The 17508-nt window shown below is 56.6% G+C and overlaps 5 protein-coding genes across 5 annotated transcripts; 1 reads left to right on the plus strand and 4 right to left on the minus strand.

Moving 5' to 3' along the window:
- Positions 1–115: 115 nt before the first annotated feature.
- On the minus strand, positions 116–4045 carry EX895_005738 (uncharacterized protein; the record flags this gene model as incomplete). The annotated part of the gene is made up of 1 exon (XM_029886330.1): positions 116–4045. The coding sequence occupies one exon, from the start codon at positions 4043–4045 to the stop codon at positions 116–118; it is 3930 nt and encodes a 1309-aa protein (XP_029737561.1).
- Positions 4046–4630: 585 nt separating this feature from the next.
- Positions 4631–6410, minus strand: EX895_005739 (uncharacterized protein; the record flags this gene model as incomplete). The annotated part of the gene is made up of 3 exons (XM_029886331.1): positions 4631–6055; positions 6141–6175; positions 6362–6410. 3 exons carry the CDS (start codon positions 6408–6410, stop codon positions 4631–4633), a joined length of 1509 nt encoding a protein of 502 aa, XP_029737562.1.
- A 4519-nt stretch (positions 6411–10929) lies between these two features.
- EX895_005740 (uncharacterized protein) lies at positions 10930–14109 on the plus strand (the record flags this gene model as incomplete). Its single annotated transcript, XM_029886332.1, has 1 exon — positions 10930–14109. The coding sequence occupies one exon, from the start codon at positions 10930–10932 to the stop codon at positions 14107–14109; it is 3180 nt and encodes a 1059-aa protein (XP_029737563.1).
- Positions 14110–14422: 313 nt separating this feature from the next.
- Positions 14423–15165, minus strand: EX895_005741 (uncharacterized protein; the record flags this gene model as incomplete). Its single annotated transcript, XM_029886333.1, has 2 exons — positions 14423–15008; positions 15089–15165. The coding sequence occupies 2 exons, from the start codon at positions 15163–15165 to the stop codon at positions 14423–14425; spliced, it is 663 nt and encodes a 220-aa protein (XP_029737564.1).
- Positions 15166–15758: 593 nt separating this feature from the next.
- Positions 15759–17018, minus strand: EX895_005742 (uncharacterized protein; the record flags this gene model as incomplete). The annotated part of the gene is made up of 1 exon (XM_029886334.1): positions 15759–17018. One exon carries the CDS (start codon positions 17016–17018, stop codon positions 15759–15761), a length of 1260 nt encoding a protein of 419 aa, XP_029737565.1.
- Positions 17019–17508: the final 490 nt, after the last annotated feature.

Raw genomic sequence — 17508 nt, forward strand, 5'->3', positions numbered from 1 at the left:
CGGTTTTGGTTTTAAAAAATGTGTATCGCGTGCAAGTGTGTGTGTGTGTGTGTGTGTGTAGGAGGAATGTATCCTTTGTCGCTGAGAGAGCGAGATGTGGCCAAGGGCGAGCGAGTCACGACTTTCTGGGCGTAAGCTTCACGGTAATCCTGCGGCTAGTACGGCGCGTTGAGGGAGTGGCTTCTTCTGGCTCAGCCACGGGCCCCGTGTCTCCTCCGTCGTCGTCCTCATCCGCATCGGTGTCCGGGTCGACGTACACCGACGTGCTCTGCCTAGCACGCGTACTTCTGCGGGCCGGGGTGTCCGCTTCAGCAGCAGCAGCAGCAGCGCCGATCGATCGTCGCGGTCGCTTGGCTCGACTGGAGGTAGGTGCGTCTTCGACATCCGCGTTTGCAGAGCGTGTGGTCGTGGCGCTTCGTTGCCTTTTGGGCGGCGAGGCTTTGGCAGGTGGTGGAGAGGAAGGGCTGGCATGTGAGCTGGCAGTACCGTCACCGTCGTCGTCGGGGTGCGCGGAAGTGGAAGCGAGTTGGGCTAGAGAGATGATTTTCTTGCGTTTGGCTGGGGTGGATGTCGGGATTGGGTCGACGGCTGGCTCGGGAGTGTTGTCAGTTGGTGGATCGCTGTCCAGGTCTTCGGCCTGCCTCGGAGCAGCCGAGTCCTCTTCTGGAGGCGCCTCAGACGCTGGTTTCGGCGCAAAGAACCGGCTCTTCTCCCCCGCCTCATGCTCGTGTTCCCCGCCGCCACCCTTGTCCTTCCAACTCTTCTTGCTGCCTGCATCCTTCTTCACGATCTTGTCTCCATACTGCTCTTTGACACGTCGAGCAATTCGAACGGCATTGATCAGCTTCCTCCAATTCTTCATGGCCCTCTCCATCTTTTTCGTCTGCTGCTTCAACGCGTCCTGCTGCTCCTGCTGCCAAAACGCCTCTTCGACGAGCTCTGCGTTCTGCTGCGCAACGACGATTCCTGTGATCTTGGGCATTCCGCGCTGTTTGCGGAACTCGAACCCTGTGATGGCTTCGGCGTAGGGAACCCCGATTTTTTTGGCTACTTTGGCCACACCGTTGAAGGGGAGATGCACTGCACCGGCGGGCAGCATGGAGGGTACAAAGAGGTCGATGTTGCCGAAGCCGTTCGTGGGGATGACGCCGTCCGCACCGACAGCTGGCGGTACGTACAGTTTGGTCTGGAATTCGGCGTAGAGACCCTCCTGGACCACTTCGCGACCTTCCAGCCGAGCTTGCTCCTCTGCGCGCTTATTCGCCAGCGTGTATCCGCGCGACTTGACAAACTTGAGCGCCACTTCGCCGTCCTTGACCACCCGGCCCTCGTTGTACCACTGACGCGAGGATCGCAGCGTCTGTACGTCCGACTTGGAGAACACGGGTGTGCCTTGAAAGGTGGCAATCTGTCGACGCGGAAAGACGATTTCGTCGCGTTTGAGGAACTTTTCGAGAAAGTAGACAGGGTGATCCTTGAACCCGTTCATCGAAGATGGCATTGGTTCGCGCGAGCTGTTGTCCTGCAGTTCTGCATCTTCCATCGCATCGCGATCCAGCTTCTGCGGTCGATGGATTGAGCGCACTACTCTAGCCCACCACTCTTCTTCGCCCTTGGACCGTGTCGGTGGGCGCAAGCGCGAGACGCGCGAGTTGAGCGTCTTGGTATACCGGGCGGTCACATCACGTGCATAACCATCCTCTTCAAAGGCGACCACGTAGATGAGCTTGTTCTGCCGATCGAAGGCAGGTGGCTCCATATGACGGTTGCCCGAAGGCCTGATCATGGATCGGACCGGGTCGACAGTGATCCATTTCTGGTACGGTTTGGAGAATACTTCGACCCACATGGTCGGCGGCGCTTGCAAGTCGACCGGATCCGCGGTTGTATCGTCGCCGGCAACCTCGGAATCTTTGAGCTGTTTGGGCCGGAATGACCGCAACTTGACCTTGTGCTCCACTTTGAGCGGCGTTTTCAGGTTTCTCCACTTTTCTGGACGGTAATCTTCGGATACACCTTCGCTCTGACCTTCCAGCTCGTCGAACTGTCTCGCTTTGCCCTTACCCTTCGCTGATGCGGTGGCACTTGCGTTGCTGCTCGCTTTCCGGTTCTTTGCATCATTGGCAGAGCGTCCTGACGAGACGTCGGAGGCGGTATCGTCTACGGTGATGGGCTGTCTGCGATCGCCGCGTCCGCCAGTTGTACCGTTCTTGCTCGATGTTTGTGCTGCAGCGCCGAGGACAGCTTTTTTGGTAAGGTCGCCAGAATCTTTGAGGCTCCTCTTGCTTTGCCTGCCAGTACTGACATTTCTCACCGTCGCCTCGTCGGCAGAAGACAAGGAATCGACGCTGATTGCTTGACGCGGTGCCTTGCCGCGCGCATTTGTGGATGCACCCGAGGCGCTGTAGTCGCCATCCTCGTCGTCCGAGGTGAGCTCCTCTACGGGCTTGGAAGCGAATCGGCGAGAGGTCGAAATTTTCATCCGAGCTCGAAGCTGGTTAGGCTTTTTTTCAGCTTGGCTGCCGGGCTGAGCGGTGTTGGCGAGCTTGCTTGCGCCCACGCTCCACGAGAGAGGCTGCGGGCTCACGACGAGGCGAGCAGGGATGCCAATGGACCGACAAAGAGCGCAAAACAGTTGGGCACTAGTCTCTCTCGAACCTGAACGTTCGTCTGCACGCTCTTTGAGCCCAGCAGGCGAAATGATGTGCTCCGTCGCCGGGAGCAGACGCAAATAGATGGGCCGGATAGCAGAACCTGGCGCGAAGATGGTGATCTCCATCGCCTTGGTTGGTGGCTTGAGCAAGCTGGAGCCAGCTCGCGACGCACCGTTCACATGAGAATCTCTGGCTTTGCCTTTGCCCTTGCCATTTCCATCGAACGCCTCGGCAGCCTGAGCCTGTCGCTCTTTAGCCTCTTTGTATCGTTGTTGCTGTCGTCGTTCGCGTCGATGACGCTGCTCTCGCTCCGAGGCCGTCTCTACGATCCAGCCATCGATTCTTCGACCTGAGCCCGGAACGATGCCCGTTGCAATGTCCTGATCTGGCTGGCGAAGGGCAGAGTTGGCAACCATGGTAGGATCGAGGCGAAACCGCGAAGACCACCAGCGGACCAGTTCGGAGAGAAAGCTCTCAAACATGCGAATTCTTTCTCGTTGTTCGGTGACCTTTTTGGGGTGGATGGAGCGCAGCTTGGTGATAAGATAGTCTGGCACCGAGTCGGCGAGTGTATCGCGCAGCTCAGCATCGTTGCACCACTTGTTGCGAACGCGGGCATGTGCCAGCATGGACAGAACAAGGAGCTTGTGTGCGGTGATTCGGTTCTGACGGTCGCGAGGGGTCAGAAAGTTGTTGGACTTTTGTTTGGGAGAGGCGGTCTGTTTGGCGGTGCGACTACCGACAGAAATCTCGACGCCGCGATGCTGGCCCTTTCCGTCCTTGAAGATAGGGATGGGTTTCGATCCGGCAGAAGCGCCGTCGCCAAGCTGGTCCTGGTCGTCGTCGTCCATGCCATCTTGAGCATCGTTCTCACCGGTACCATCCCCGTACTTTGCTTGGACTTCGCGATAAGCGGCAGCATACATGTCCTGCAGATCCTGTGCCGACTGATCCGCGTCGAGTTCGACGTCTTCCATGTCGAGGTCTTCGCTGCTGGCTCTTGATGCATCGGCTGTTGCAGGCGCAGCAGCTGGGTCGACATCTTCAAAGTCGGACAAGTCCATGTCATCATAGGAATCGTCGGCATGTACAACTGAATCGTCGGTCGGGATCTCGATAATGTCCTGCGAAGAGGGCGGCTGCTTGGATGATCTCGAGGAGGATGGACCCGATTTGGACCGCGACGCTCGGGAGGGCGCCGCGGCGGCAGGCTTGGTGCGTGAGGGCATTGAGATCGTATAGTCCTCGTCGCCGTCACCGTCGCCGTCGTCGGAAGAAATAAACTGAACGTCAAATACTTCTTCTGGGTCGGCTTCTGGACGGTCCAGGTCGTGAGCAAGCTTGGGTGGCTTGCGAGGTTTGCGTCTTGCAGACCGAGGCGAAGAACTCATAGACTTTCGATGCTAGGTTCCTGGGGCTGTCGATCGAGCTTCATGCTGGCTGGTTGAGCAGCTCGATGACAGCTGCTGCTTGATGGTTGCGTCGATGGAAAAGGCTGAGTCGATGGTGAAGCTTGAAAGCGTTTGAATGCCTGTCTCGAATCGGCAATGCTTTTTTCTTTCCTTTGGAGCTGCAACGACTCAGCCATTGCATCCGAATGTAGGCGGAAGTGCTGCCTGCATAAAACGCAAGCAAACAAAAACGAGGTGGAGCGGCAAAAGGCTTCTCAAGAGCGGGACAGCCCGCCTGACTCAGCCTTGCTTGAATATACTCCAGAAAATCGGAATTGTGACTTCTACCCAAAGCGTAGAGCTACACATCGGACGCGATCCGTGCTTACCGCCTCACTCGAGCGTCAGTCAATTCTAGTGGCTGCTTTCAAAATCGTATTGCATTAGGGTCTGCTACGGTTCGGTACGGGGCGGAACAAGGTCGGGCCGACGGAAACTTTCGAGCACAGAGGAGCCTGGGCGAGCCCATCGACCTGTAAACCAGTCTTCCATCGAAACAGGAGCGTTTTTTCTTTCTTTCTTTGTTTACATCTTTCCTTGTACCTTCTTCACGTTGGTGGTGGGCCAGTGGTACGATTCGTTGGTGCGCTTGTAGCCGTATCGAGCGATAAAGTCGTTGAGCGAGGCTGGTCCACGACTGCCGTAGTCGTACGGCTCGTTCTTGATCTTGCCCGCGTCAATGGCGTGCAGCAGGGGCGTGAAGATGGCCCACGACACGTCCAGCTCGTCGTCTCGCACAAAGTTCGAGTGGTCGCCGTTGAGCGCGTCCAGGATGAGTGCCTCGTACGCCTCGGGGATGCGTACCTCGGAGAATCGTTCCTTGTACGTCAAGTCAAGGTCCGTGGGCACGCTGGCCATCTCCAGACCGGGCTTCTTGGCGTTCATCTTGAGGTACACCGCCTCGTCCGGCTGGATGCGGATGACCAGCTCGTTGCGCGGGATGTCTTCGAACAGACCCTGGGGCGTGTCCTTGAACTGCAACCGAATCTCAACCTTGGCCTCGTCCAGCGCCTTACCCGCCTTGAGGATGAAGGGCACCCCCTTCCAGCGCTCGTTGTTGACGAACAAGGTCAAAGCGGCAAACGTAGGGCAGTTGCTGTCCTTGGGAACCGTGTCGTCGTCCTTGTAGCCTGGCTTGCCGTTGGCGGCAGCGTACTGGCCGATCAGGACATCCTTCTGCTCGATGGAGGGTACCGACTTGAGCACCCTCACCTTCTCGTCACGAATGTCCTCTGCGCCAAACGATTTGGGTCGCTCCATGGCGAGCAACGACAGCACCTGCGAAAGGTGGTTCTGCTGGATGTCGCGGATGATGCCGAACTCGTCAAAGTAGCCTCCGCGACCCTCGGTGCCGAAAGGCTCCTTGAAGGTGATCTGCACATTGTCGATGAGCTTGTTGTTGAGGCTGGCGTCGATCAGAGGGTTTCCGAATCGCATGACAAGCAGGTTCTTGACCATCTCCTTTCCAAGGTAGTGATCGATACGGAAAGTCTCCTCCTCCTTCCACAGGTCTTTGAGCGCACCCATCATCTCTCGGCTGCTCTCGAGATCCTTACCGAAGGGCTTCTCGATGACGATGCGGTTGTTTCCCTTCTCCGAGTAGCAGTTCCTCTTGAGACCCTTTGCAACCACGGTAAAGACGTTGGGCGGCAAAGCCATGTAGAAGAGGCGGCTGGGGGCCTCGTGTTTCATCTCGCCTTCAATGCGCTCCATTTCCTTGTTGAGCTTCTGGAACGACTCATCCTCGTCGTACTGACCCGAAATGTACTGGCAAATGTCGAGGAATTTCTTGACGTCCTCCTTGCCCTTGTCATCGTCGACGTTCTTGAGATGACCAGTTACCTTTTCAGCAAAGGCGTCCTTGTCCATCTTTGTTCGGGCATATCCAATGATGTGTGTGGTCTTGGGGAGCAAGTCGAGGCGGAACAGGTTGAAGAGGGCGGGAAAGGTCTGTTATTGGTGAAGAAAAGAGAGATGGTTAGCGCTCTTGTTTTGAACGCAGTCAGCACACGCCGCAAGGCAGCGCACTACATACCTTCTTCTTTGCAAGATCTCCCGAAGCACCGAGGACTGACGAGATGCAGATCAGAATTGCAGAGCGGCAGAGTGTACCGATATGAGGTATCCGGGTCAACGGAGAAGGTTAGGGGTCAATGAAATGTTCTCTTTGATTCAAGCTGTCTTCCGATCCTGTGAGCTATGCTGATCGAGCTCACGCCTTCGACGGGCGCCGTTGGAGCGGCGTTGGCTACTCACCTACGATGATGGTATCATTGTCGAAAGCGGGGGCGTTGGAGGTCGGCATGATGGCAAGACCAACTCGTGGGGCTATTTCCGAATGGAGGTGCGCGGAACGAGTTCAAGGACACAAAGGTCGAAGTGCGTTCGTGGTGTAGCAAAGAGCTAGATCGACTTTGCGAAAGGCGTCCAGTTGCTGGAAGGAGGTAGCCGATCCTGTAGCCGGGAGCGTTTGGGACGAGATCAACGGGATGGGTGTGCTACGTTGTGATCGCAACGGACAACTGTGAGCAGATAATCTCAGTGATGAAGGAAGAGAGGTGAGATGGTGAGGGTGTGGTAAAGTGGAGAGCAAGCGATGACACAGAGACGGAAGAAGGCGTGGAGCGATGAAAGCCGAAACATGCGTCGAGCAGCAGCAGCAGCAGCAGTGTAATCAGTCATGGAAAAAGAAGATTTGCGAAAGAGGCTGCGCTGCGTAACCACTCATTCGAACGAGCACAAGTGGCGGGGCACGGACGCACACGAATTTGCTCGTAACTCCACTCAAGTCAGAGTGGAATTTGGCTGGCTCGTCCGGACCGACGAGCTCAGTGTGACGCTGACACCGCTGCTGCCAACTCTCTGGAAGCACGGACGCGAAAATGTAAGGCCGATTTTGGGCTTAGCTCCGCTCGCGCTCTTTTTTTCCCGCGATTGATTATCTTGTCCTTCGTCCATCTTACGTCGGAGAGAGCGCACCGTCTGACTTTCTCTGCTGATCTGCCAGCGTTGTTGGCAGGGAGAAGAGAGGATGAGATCAGATAGATCAATCAAACCAAAAAATGGTCAGCACTTGGTGTGTCTACCTCTTTCTTCCTTGCACGTCGCCTGGCTCGCCCTGATCAACTCCGGGAATGTCATCGCCGCTGTTGCCCGCACCGCAACCGGCCGCCTTTTCAGATTTGCGTGTCTCTCGCTTTTTAGGATTCACGAGTCAGCGATGTTGCTTTTTTGTGCTTCTTCTTCTTCGAAGCTTTGAGTGCTTTGAGTCCAAAGTGTCGTTCGGCTAGAAACTCGTATTTGTTGCCGACGGATCTAAGTTCATGCCATGGTCATGAACAGCATTTGCTCGTCTCTACACCGTCTTTACCAATAAGCAAAGGAAGAGCAGTTCGCACTCGGCTTTTGCTGGTCTGACTGGCCTGGATTGGTCGACTGTCTAAGGCCGAAGGCCAGCTGAGTTCCATATGATATCCGCCGCCTTTGCCAGATCGATATGATAAGGGATCGCATTCTCGTTTCTGATTGCTCCACTTTTTCATTGTTTCGGCTGCATTCCACGAAGAAGGTGGTAAACTTAACAATGCTTTCTCGGGCGTCGAGAGAGATTGCCGTGTGTGTTGGAAGAAATCTTGGTCCTGATTCTTCTGAACTTCTTGGTTTCCGCTCCATCTCCGCTATTGCTCAACCCGAAGTCAAACAAGCTCGGCATGGTTACAACACAGCGAGACTTGAAACTCGAGTCACTTGACACCCGTACCATCGTCTCCTCCTCACGTCGGACATGAGCCAAAAGCTTTTCTCAAACAAGACTGCTGTAGCAAGCACCAAATGCGACGCCACTGTTCCGGTTCGCCCACTCATCTAGCTTCCACTCGGGGCCAATTCCGGCGCAAGGTGCCATCCTTCTTGCTCTCATCTGGGCGGCGTGGGCTCCGCAGGCGTGAGATTCTTCATCAGAGACGAGCAGGCTATCTATTGAATCTCGAAGGATTGCCGGAAAGCGGACCGGACCGAACATGAAGTTTTGCGAAGAACTGCCCAGTCAGACATGTCCTTTTTCTTTGTTTTTCTTCGGTTGGCCGGTGAGCAAAAGCAGCCCCTGAGGACTTTATTGTTGCTGCCAGCAGCAGACGCTTTTTGAACTGTCACATCGCGACCTTTCCGCTTGAGTCTCCAGGGATGAAGACTGCTCACAACGTGGTCGCAGAAACGTATCGCCGCAATTCTGTCAACATATGTCTTTCCAAATTTCACCGACGGTCCATCTCTCAGCAATCCGCACAAGCTACCATCTTTGTTTGGACACGAGTTGAATTATTCTCTCACGCCCTTTGCCGATTGACATCCTCGACAGTGTGGTGCCCGGACGCCGTGACACATCGCTCAGAGATGGCAAGCTAGCCGACGCTCTGGCCTTGTCTACTTCACTGCAAACAGCAGAATTTCTTTCATGCAGAACCACGAGGCTCGACCGCTTCCATCAGGTTTCCGACGCCATGGGTTCGCCCTAGCTGACAGCTGCTTGAGGATGATCATTGCGTCCATGGCCTGGGGTGTAAGCTCCGCTCGATCGAGCCGTCCTTGCACTCTTTCGGTTGCAATCTGCACCCGTGCAGCGAGAGGCCAGGTCGTGATTTGCCAAAAGGTTCGGCAGCAACACCCCTTATCTCCTGCATCGAGGCGTAGATAGCTGAATGTAATACATAGGCGTGCGCTACGCGGGGCCCTTGCTGGGCGGCTCGGCCCCACGAGCGTCCCCAGTGGTGTTTGTTCGCTTCGGAAAGTTCTATTTGCGCCTCGCTTGAAGCTCCGCAGCACTATGCCGTGACGAGCCTTGCTCAAGTTAGCTGTAAGCCAACCGTCAGACCGACGAGCGACTAGTGCGGGGAATGGTTCAGGTAAACAAATTGCCCCCCGACAGCCGCTGCACTTCAAGCGATCAGTGACGACTTTTCATGCGCTGCGCAACGCTCGCTGCTGAGCACTGACACACTCAAGAGCGCTTTCAGCCGTCGGCTCGATAAAGACTCCGACGCACGCCTTCTTTTGCACCGACCATCGGCCTTTCGAGCAGCCGCGTCTCCTTTCACAGATACCGGCAAGCCACTCGCCCCTGCACCGAGCAAAGGCACAGCCGGATGATCAGCTGACTCGGGATCGGGAACGTTTGCAGCGACGAGGTTCAAGCCTGCTGTCGGTAATGAGCTTGAGAGAAGCTTTCTCCCTTTCTCTCTTTCTCTTGATTTGACCGACGGCTGCGTTCGCACTCTTTGCGTTGCATGAATCCATGCGCTGCACGGATCTCGCCCATATCCGCCCCGCCCACAGAGCTAAGTGGGTAGCCCACCTCTTCGTCAAGGCTCTGTTTCACTAGGAAAAATTTCATTGTTGATTCGCCTTCTTTTAGGGTACGAAAGCACTTGCGGGTGCCCAGCTAGTGAGGCTCCGTACCGATAGGTCTCCGTCTCCTAGTGCTCTCGACGTCGAGTCTGCAATCGAGTGGTTCAGGGAACAAACAAAGTCCAGCAGTAGTTTGCGTCTCTCTGACATCACCCCCCGGACCGCTCGAGTGAAACTAGATAAAGCCGGCTGTGATCCACCGGAGTTCGACGTACGATTCTTATGCCATACTTTCTCCCTCTCTCCCTCTCTCTCTCGCTCTATTCCGACTCTCCGGCAATCTCTGGACAAAGCCGATATCGTGAGACTACCGTATCGGCAGTCTGATTTGTGGTGACGGTAAGTGTTTTCAAGAAGATCACATGCAGTAGAAGCAGCAGCAGCGACGTTCGTTTTGTGTTCGTTGTTATTGTTCCGCAACGACGTGATAATTGCCGACGGCTCATTTCTCGCCATGCACATGAGGCCATGGTGTGTCGCTCTCCATCAACATGGTGACGAGTTTGTAAAAAAAAATACCAACCCACTTGCACCATGCGTTGTACCTGCTGGTTGGTGGGACGAAAGTCAAACCTTTTCTTTCCCAGGTTCCTCCAGCTGCTTTTCGATTGGTCCGGTCACAAGCCCCCTTTTTCCCAAGACACCACACACACCTGTGAAAAGCACCGTCGCGGTCCCACCCTACAAGCCTCGAGCTTCGAATCACAACGAGATGTGCTCCCGGCTTGGCATGACGCCTGTGGTCCACCATGCTTCATGTGCGCATTGTGTACCACCCACCGTGGGGCTGGACCACTGAACAAGCTCAAGCTCTCGGTGGCAACGTACACCCTTACTGGCCAGCGCCGAGCTTGGCCCGGACTGCCACCTTGTTCAGACTCGACGGGTTCTCTGCTGGCAGTTCAGCGCTTTTTCAACGCCTTGTTGTGTGGGTCGCGATAGGTCTTGCAGCTGCGACTGGCAGCGTTCTCGGACGACCAGTCAGCCACCCGGTTGCGGATCCTTGCCTTTTCTCCCACCCGCGAGCATGTCCACTTTTGTCACCCTTAGACCGGGAGCAAGGTCAGGCGATTTGGTGCTTCTTCGGTCCGTTTGTAGCACGAGCTGCATGGACTGCTCAGCTCGCTTGTTCGTCCCGCTTCGAAGCGCTGCGCGCATCAGATACTCCGTTGGCGTGCGGACGGGCAATCCGTGCTGGCTGCAGACCTGCTCTCTCTGCCCACCACCTTTCTCTTGCTGTGCTGTGTCACTCTTCAATCCGTTGATTCTACGAACACCCAACTCATATATACTATCCACCTCTTTTCTCATTCTCATTCTCATTCTCATTCTCATTCTCATTGCATCCCGCACTTGCGGGGGGATCTCCTCATTTCCTTATTTCCTTGGTTTCATCTTCTCATCACTTTGCTTGTGTCGACATGTCGCATCGTCCACAGAGGGCTGCCGCAGTGCAAGCCAACAAAGCCACCAGCGCTGCTCTAGCCCCTGCACGCCGACGCAGCGATTCGCAAGCCAGCATCAAGACCATTACTACCCCGCAGCAACACTTCAAGGACGAGGACCGGCGGTACGACGGTCTTTGCTCGCCTTCGATGGACATTGTCATGCAACGGTCGAGCCATCAGGATCTGCGTCGGTTTGATGTAGGCAGTGTGCCGTCGGCAGCTGCTGCTGTGCACGACGAAGGGAGATCTTACGGAGGCAATGCTATGCAGATGTACTGGCCTCAGGACGAGCCTGCTGTGGGCGGCGCGGGGCAGCCGCACGCCTCGGGTGGCGGGGCCTATGATCCGCAGCAGCTGTGGGGAGAGCCGCAGCATGCTCAGCAGCACTCGCTATCGCACTACGACCAGGTCCCCAATCACGGAATGTTTGACCTGCACTATGGCTACTCGGCCCAAAGCAACTCGCTCGGACTCAAAGGCGAGTCGGGCCTCAACGTTGGGCTTGAAGGCGATCTCGATTTGAGCGGCGACCATGCGCAGCGCGAGCAGCGATGTCTCGCTCCATCCACATCGGAAGCCATGGCACTCCTCGACAACTTGCCCTTCAAAGCAAGCTCCAGCGCGGACGATAACGACTCGTACGAGGACAGCACGGACTCGGACCTGCCGCCGGAGAAACGCAAGCTCTCGGCCGCTTTTCGCCCGCGCGGCCGCAAGAAGCGCAACAAGTGCACTCCTGACCAGCTGCGCAGTCTCGAGGCGTTCTTCGACAAGAACCGCAACCCTACGGGGCGGGTGCGTCTCGAGCTGTCGCGCAAGCTGCGCATGCCCGAACGCAGCGTGCAGGTGTGGTTCCAGAACCGCCGTGCCAAGGTCAAGACTGTCGAGCGGCGGGGTGATACCGGCTCGGACACGGGTAGGAAGAAGAGCTGCAGCATCCGGTTGAGCGAAAGGGACGCGCTCAAGTCGGCAGCTGGATCCCACGGAAGGATGACTCGCAACCAGGCGGCGGCGGCGGCGGCGGCGGAGGCGGATCAGAAGCCTTCGGTGACGGCGATCCCGACGTCGGCGCTTTGCATTGGGACGTGGCGACGCGTGTCGCCGCTGATCTGCTTCTTCTCGCGTCGCCTCCAGTCGCTGACGTGGTACCTTACCAGCGAGTCAATCGGCTTCAAGCTCGAGATCCCTTGGACATCCATTCGCAGTGCGTACTTCGACGGACCGTCCAACCCATCGATCGCCGAACGCGCTGAAGGAGTCCGTGTACCTCTTGGCCATTTTGTCATCGACCTCGAACGGCCGCCGACCTTTTTCATGGAAGTCTTCCGCTCCGCACCCGTTACCGCCAAGAACGGCGTCTCTGAAGAACCCAAAGTCAGCTGGCGCCAGTGCGAAGATTTCACCGAGGACCATCAGGCTATGACTGTCAGCAGACACGTGCTCAACGGGCCGTACGAGGAGCTTCGAAGTGCCGTGCTGGCTTTAGCTCAGTGCAACGAGGTCTTGCAGCACCTCATCCAGTTTCACGACGAATCTCAGCGCGCTACGGGGGCAATCCCCACCGGTTCTGGATCGACTGCGGACAACTTTGGGCTTGTCAACAACGTCGTTCGTGGCCCGGACCCGTTTGCTCTCCCACCACCGCCGTCCATGGACGCATGCACCGCACTCACAGGCGTCGATGCATACGGCAATAGCCTGCATATGCCGATGCAGCCGCACCCCATCAACATGTCTGCCTCATCTTCGAGCTCTTCGAGCATGACCAAAAGCGCGGCGTGGCACAGCTTCCGAACGCCCATGCGCGGCGTCGAACAACCGTGGGAGTTCGATAGCCCCGCGAGCGTCTCGACGAATCTCTCGGAGGCTTCGCTCGACAGCAACCGGCACACGCTGGGATACAGCCCATACGGCGTGCCGACGTCGATCGAGGCTAGCCCGCGGTCGGGTCTGGGCAGCTCGATGGACCTCAACACGCTGCGCATCGATGCGGGTAGAATTACCAGCCTTGGCACTGCCGTGGCTCCCGGTGCTAGCGGCCCGCACTTGCCGATGATGGGCGATGGCGGAGGCGGCGATCTGGATAGCTCGCGAGCTTCTTTCGGTGGCTGGGAGGGTCGCTTGAGCTACGACACGCCCGCTGGTCACCAAGGAGGGGAACAGTACTCGCTTGCTCCGTCAAGTTTGATGGAGACGGGTCAGATGTCGAGCCACGCCATGCAGATGGCTAACGGCTTGAACATGCAGTTGCACCGTGCGGATGTCGAGCGCCAGGACTACGGGCACAGCGACGACCTTGAACAAGCTACCGAGCCTAAGGTCGAAGCATCTCAGCTGCATGAAAGTCGTGGTGGTAGCATGTACGACTGCAAAGATGCGTCGTCGAACGACCTCCTCGCTGAGGATTCCAACTCGTTGCTCGTCTCAAGGCGCTTCTCCACCACCGATGCCAGTCACGCCGACACTGCTGGCCAAGCTGACGAGCCCGACGTTAGCTCTCGAAGGGCGGATTACAAAGTTGCTTTCTCGAACGCGCTCGGTCCGGTTTCGCTCACCCCCAGCGCGTCCAACAGCAGTGATGGCGGTGGGGGCGATGGGAGGATGATGGCGCTCGAAGAAGACGCCTTTTCGGGCAAGACTCCCACGCATCGAACGTGTTTTAGCTCGGCGTTGCAGATGAACCAGGTGAATGGCGAAGTTCATTCGGAAGCATTGTCGCTCGGGGCACCTGCTAGCGGGAACGACGAGTCGGACGAGCAAGGCGCTGCACAGGGAAGAGCTCGGTCCAACACCTACCGGCCTTCGACGCACGGTGGTGCGATTGTCGAGGGCCTGTCGTCTACCGTGCAGATCTCGGAAGGCACCAGACAAGGTCAGAGTCCGATCCTGGATACGACCCTAGACAGTTGTAGCGACAGCAAGAGAAGCGGTAGTGCTGACGCCACCGGGATCGCCGTTGATGACTATGTAGAACCTGCCGCCCAGCGCGATGACAAGAGGCAAACCCGCGATGAAGGCAAGACGTTTGAGGCTCTAGAAGGATCGCCGGGACTGCTGTCGTTGGGAGATGGTGGGGTGGAGCGGGATGCCTCGCCGACATCAGCCTCCTCGGCGGACTCGAACGAGAGGTCTGCTGAAGACGTGCACGAGTGAAGACTGTCGAATCTCCTTGTCTGTCATGTGTCTCCCTCTCTTACGCCTCATGATCTTGTCGTGCTCGTCGATCGCCGTACTCTGACACAGTTCCTTCGTCTTGTTCCGTTCCTCTGTTGACTCGCACACCTCTAATGCCTCGTCAATGTCACGGCAATTGTCCACCTCATCTGTTCGATCTGGCCCCTGTGTCTGCTGATGAGCCTGTGATGATGATCCCAGGGCGCCACGCGCTAGTTCTGGACTGTTCTAAGCTCAAATTAAGTTATGCGTTACGAAATGCCGGTACAAATACACATTGTTCTGAATCACCTCAGCTGCTGCCGTCCACAACCGTGACCCATCCTCTGCCGATCAGACCGCGCACATCGGCCCTGTTGATGGTGACCGTCTGGTCCTTCCTAAACGTCGTCGGGGCAATTTGGTTCGAGCTCAACCAGACATCGTTCAGATCCTTGTTGACCTTCACCGTGACGAGCAGCTCCGTCGGCACGGGCTCGTACACCTGCCCATCCGCCACATCCAGCCGCAGGTTGGGGCTCAAGTCGAGGTATTCGAGTTTGGTGCGATGCACAAGGTCGGAGTAGCGCTTGAGCTGGTCCTGCTCGGAGGGGGAGAGTGTTGTGCGCAAGTGTGGTTGTTTCGCGTACAGGATAGGCAGGGAGAACGAGTGCCGTGACAGGTGCGAGAAGAGCAAATCGAGACGAATGTTGTGGTAGATGAGGAGTGCGCGTTTGTTGTAGGATATGATGAGATGGAGCATCAGGAGTTGCGATTGGAGACCGGATATTTCGACGGGCGGGAGGAAGGCGGATTGCGATTCCAGGGTGGAGAGTAAGGTTGTGAGGTGGGTATGCAGTTGCTTGGTTTCTAGGACGAGCGATCGGATGAGTTCGTCGCTGAAATCACAAGAGAGAAATGCAAGAAGGTCAGCGAGTGGTTGATACCTGGTGCGGAACTGGTGACAGTGTAAGCTCACTTGTACGGTTTGACATTGTCCAAGTTCAAGCAAGCCTTAGCTTCGGTCACCAACTTCAGCGCTTGATCTCCGAACATGATGCTGCTGGTCGTCGTCCTCCAGGATGGTGATGGCGTCCAGGTAGGAGCGTAACAAAAGTGCGAGGAAAGTGTTGGTCTGATTTCTGAAAATCAACTTTACGCGAATCTGTCACTTTCTCTTCCCATCTATCTCCACACACGAGACGCGCGCGCGTGGCGTAAATCACGCACCACAGTCAAGAGAATCATCCCTTTCTCCTCCCACCTCTCACCTAACGCACGCGCCCCTCGTTGATCATTGTTTCATTTTTCGTTCTCATGCAGCGTCGAGCAAACCTGACATGAATTGTTATTGCGAATGCGAGAACTTGATTGTGAGGGAACAGACACGAATCCAAGAAAGAGGGCTGAGTGGAGGAAGGAACGAGGAAAAAATAACCTGATACAGCGAAGATGAGCGATTGTGCCGATGAGGCAAGGTGGCGAGTCACTTTCGCAGAATGCAACTCCCGCCCTCGATCCAGCCTAAAGCACTAGTGTAACGAAGTAAAATTGTATGTGAGAGCACTAATCGAGGCCGGCGCACAAGGGACCCGATGGATTCGAGCAGGCCTGCATCTCGAGCCTCGGTTCGCTTCAACTTCATTTGTTCACTTGGCAGTGGCAAGACCGACAGCGTTCTTGCCCAGGTCGTAGACCGAGTAGTACTTCCTCAAGAACACATCTCCGACAATGAGCATGTCGGCGAGCGGGCCAGGAAGGTTGATACCGGAGAACGACGAGATGCACGAGCCCTGGACCTCGAGCACGTAGTCCTTGCCCTCGAGCTTGTAGGGCTTGCCGTCAATGTAGAACGTGAGGGGAGGCAGGTCCTTGACCTTCTCACAGTCGACCGAGTACTGGCCGTTCCAGGATTTGGTGGCACCGATCTCGGCGTTGAGGATCTCGGCAGTGTCGGTAGCCATGGCGATGAGCGAAGTGCCAGTGTCGATGGCGGCGGAACCGTTGTCAAGCTCGAGCTCCTCGTCACCGAGAGCGAGCTTGTCGAGCGCCACCTCCCAGTAGCCCTTGCGCTTGACGGGAGCCCAGTGGATCTTGCCCGAGTAGTGACTGTCGTCGATACCACCAAACACGGCCTCGCCACCGTCCTGCTCGGAGCTGCCGAGGTAGAACGAGACCTGAGGAGCGTCGAGCAGACCCTGGTTGATCATCTGGTAGAGAGGAGGCACGATGCCGTTGACCGAGATCGTGTCGTAGGCAAGACCCAGGATACCGTCGAACTTTCCGAAAGCAAAAGCAAGACCGGGTTCGCTGGTGGCCTCGGCGAAGTCCTGACCCTTGATGGTCAAGTCGCCAATCTTCAGCGTGTCTTGCGAGACGATGCCCTCCATAGAGCCTGAGCCGTACTGAATCTTGAATTCGGTGCCGTTCTTCTTGTACGAGGACGAAGCGGAGCTGTCGTACTTCTTGTGGAGGAAGCAGGCGATGGACGAGCACTTGGTGGAGGGAACCCAGAGGTTGGAAGAGCCCGTGTCGAGGATCACCTTGAACTCTTGAGCGGGGGTACCGAGCGAAATGTCGCAGAAGTACTGAGCGTTAAGGAAATCGGTGAGGGGTACACCGTGGCCCTTCTTGGCCTCCGCATACCAAGCGGCAGCTTGGTTCGAGTCGGCGATGGGCTGGATGCTGAAGTCGTGCTCGGGGTTGGCAGAGAAGGGAGCCTGCTTCTTGTGCGAGCCGGCGCCGCCATACTTGAGCTGGAGGATCTCGGCCTGGGCAGCAAGACTCTCGAGGGTGAGCTCCTTGGAGGGAGTGAGCTTTTGCAGCTTGGCCTTGTGAACACCGGCCTCGACGCCAGCAAAGGCGGTGGCGAGAGCGGCCACGAAAGCGAGAGAGAGGTTGAGCTTCATGGTGAGATGCCTTGAAGAATCGGAGGAGGAGGAGGATGGTGGTGGTGGAGGAAGCGAAAGAGAGACGAGAGAGCGATGCGGGGTTCAGTAACAGAGAGCGTGCGGGAGAGGCTGAGAGACGCAAAGGCGGAGCAACTGACTGACTGACTGTGCTCAGCCAACTGAAAAAGGCTGCGGGTGTGGATGGACCGATACAGAGGTTTGAGACAACAGGACACTGTCGGATCGCCTCGAAGGATCAAATCGAGGGATTGAGGGCGCAGTCACAGAATGCACGCATGCAGGTCACAGAGAGAGAGAATCCTGAGTGGAGGGTTGAAGCAACAGCACAGCGCGGCACATCGGCAGAGGAACGGTAAACGGGTGACCTACGAGCTCAGCACAAGCCAACCCATTGATGAAATTGCGATATCTCCAATTTCTAATTTTGACCGCATTTGGGCTTAGCACTGCAGTCAGCTCCTAAACTCATAGCCCGCGCGAGGCTGTG

This window comes from Sporisorium graminicola, chromosome SGRAM_7 (assembly GCF_005498985.1).
Source record: "Sporisorium graminicola strain CBS 10092 chromosome SGRAM_7, whole genome shotgun sequence".
In the NCBI taxonomy this organism is placed as follows: Eukaryota; Fungi; Basidiomycota; class Ustilaginomycetes; order Ustilaginales; family Ustilaginaceae; genus Sporisorium; species Sporisorium graminicola.